Genomic DNA, 2,540 nt, shown 5'->3' with positions numbered 1-2,540 from the left:
TGCTGAAGGAAGGCCACCGCATGGACAAGCCGGCCAACTGCACGCATGACCTGTGAGTGCGCGCCCGCCGCGGGGGAGGGGGAGGCCAGCCCCGAGGGCGGGGCACTGGGAACGCAGCGCAGGGCCGACCTGCGTTTCCTTCAGGTACATGATCATGCGCGAGTGCTGGCACGCCGCGCCCTCGCAGAGGCCCACCTTCAAGCAGCTGGTGGAGGACCTGGACCGTGTGCTCACCGTGACGTCCACTGACGTGAGTGTGGGTCCGCCCCGCCCCGTGAGGGCTCCCGTGCGGAGCCTGTGCCGCGCTGACCGCAGCCCGCCTGCCGCCCGCAGGAGTACCTGGACCTGTCGGTGCCCTTCGAGCAGTACTCGCCGGGCGGCCAGGACACCCCCAGCTCCGGCTCCTCGGGGGACGACTCCGTGTTCGCTCACGACCTGCTGCCCCCGGCCCCATCCGGCAGCGGAGGCTCGCGGACGTGAAGGGCCGCGGCCAGCCGGCCGAGCCCCCATCAATGTGAGAACAGACCCCAGCCCACCATGCTGCCGCTGGCGTGCCATGATCACCGGGTCCCGCCGGCCCGGGCCCAAGACCTGGAACGGGTGGACGGATGGACAGACAGCGTCACGTGTGTGTGTGCGTGTGTGTGGGCGTGCGTGCACGCACGCATGTGTGCTCTGGGGTCCCTGGGGTGCTCGCCCTGCTGTGCAGTGACCTCTTGGCCACCTGGACGGGCAGCACCAGGGACCAAACATAGAATGTAAGGGGCTCCTCCCATGGGGCCCCTCTCCGGGCTCCCTGCCCCGCCCCCGGCCCCCCACAGGGAGCACCGGGGTGGGGGGTGCTGGCCAGGCTCTTGTGTTCAGAGCGGGCCGAGGCCCCTCCAAGCGCCCAAGCTGAGCCTACAGGGAAGCCCCCGTGTGGCGCACCTCCCCCCACAAGTGGCACCTTCCTCCTGGGGTGTTAGCAGCCCCCACCTCCAGGCCTCCCCACTCCCCACCCTGCCCCCACAGAGACTGAAATTACGGGTACCTGAAGGCAGGAGCCTTTAACTTCTATCTGAAAGGTTTATTCCAGAAATGAGTGTACATTTATATAAATAGATGCTGTGTAATATGATATACACATACGTATATATATAAATATCTATATGGGAGAAGGCAGGCCGGTACAACTGAGGCTCGGGACCCTGAGGGTGCAGGGGCAGGGGGCGGGGCCCCTTAGCCTGGGGAGGCCCAGGGGACTGCTGTTGAGACAAACGCAGAAACCACGGGGTAGGGAGGGGCTTTTCTGTCCTTGGCCCCGAATATTTGTAAAGTTATTTATCGACCCCCAGAGCCATGTCCTGTCGCTCCCCAGGGCCCTAGTGTTTAGCCAGCCGCATGGCAGAGGTTTAACTTATTAACAGTGAAAAGGTTTATGCTTCGTTTAGGGGATTGCTGAGGGTGCCTCCAAGCCTGCACCCCAAGGCTGGAGCCAACCCCCAGGCACCCTAAAGGGTCATTAATAGTTTGAGATGATTCCATGAGGATATTTTATTTCCTTTGGCCTTCTTTTGCAGGAGAAGTAGATTTCTATAGGATTTTTCTCTAGGAGATTTATTTTTTTAGACTTCAAAGCAAGCTGGTATTTTCATACAATTTCTTCTAATTGCCATGTGTTCCAGGCAGGGAGGCAATTTCAGGGGGGGCCACCCCTGCATGCAGGTTCAGATGTTATTAGATGTTACAAGTTTATATATATCTATATATATAATTTATTGAGTTTTTACAAGATGTATTTGCTGTAGATTTAACACTTCTTACGCAATGCTTCTAGACTTTTATAGCTCAGACTGCTACCTTTCAAAGCTTGGGAAAGAAAGCCACAGATTCAGTTTTGTTACTTTTTGTACTGTTAACGGCCCTGAGTTTGGGCGGCTGTTCTCTGCTTGTCAGCAGGCTTGGAGCAGTCTCTGTTCTCAGGGACCCCTGCCTTGTGGGGGCCAAACCGGCAGACGTGCTTTCCAAAAAATAAACAGACACCTGGTTCAGATCTGTGCTCTCTTGTCTCTCTCGTCGTTCTTGTCGTGTGGTCGCAGGCAGCTCCCAGGTCCTCCCTGCCCTCCTGGGACAGGTCCCATCATCTGTCCCCTGAGGAGGGTGGGTTCCCTGGTTGCACCAGGGGTGGGGGCCTCCAGACTGGACTGGCTGCCTGGGTCTCACTCTCCGGGGCCTTCCGGCCCAGATCTCTGGCACAGGGGCCCGCCACAGGAGGTCACTGGTGGTTTTCACTGCCTTGGTCTGGGGTATCCAGGGGCAGGGGATGCAGATGATGTGTTTGTGGGAAGGGGCAGTGAGGAGAGGCTGGGCCTGGCCATCCTGTCTGTCCCCAGCTCATGGAGTTCAGGGACTCGGGGGGGTCACGTCCAGGTACCTGTTGCTGGTTCCAAGGCCCCCCTTTGTCTGCTGACCCAGTCAGCTGGGGAAAGGGAGGCTTCGAGGTGGCTGCCCCCACCACCCCCGGCCCCGGCCATGGAACCCCATGTAAACAAAGCCCAGGG

General features: G+C 59.2%; 1 protein-coding gene across 1 annotated transcript in view; it reads left to right on the top strand.

The window, feature by feature from the left end:
• FGFR3 (fibroblast growth factor receptor 3) overlaps window positions 1–2,032 on the top strand; it is an 11,250-nt gene extending 9,218 nt beyond the window's left edge. Inside the window, 3 exon segments of the mRNA XM_010832861.1 lie at window positions 1–52; window positions 145–250; window positions 334–2,032. The exon segment at window positions 1–52 is cut by the window's left edge and continues 10 nt beyond it. Of these exon segments, the coding sequence (XP_010831163.1) occupies window positions 1–52; window positions 145–250; window positions 334–480 (305 nt within the window). The 3' untranslated portion in view covers window positions 481–2,032.
• The last annotated feature ends 508 nt before the right edge of the window (window positions 2,033–2,540 follow it).

The sequence above is a fragment of the Bison bison genome, unplaced genomic scaffold (assembly GCF_000754665.1).
Source record: "Bison bison bison isolate TAMUID 2011002044 unplaced genomic scaffold, Bison_UMD1.0 scf7180017835657, whole genome shotgun sequence".
NCBI classification, from domain to species: Eukaryota; Metazoa; Chordata; class Mammalia; order Artiodactyla; family Bovidae; genus Bison; species Bison bison.
Note: the sequence above shows the minus strand (reverse complement) of the source record. Positions and strands in the feature narration are given on the sequence as shown.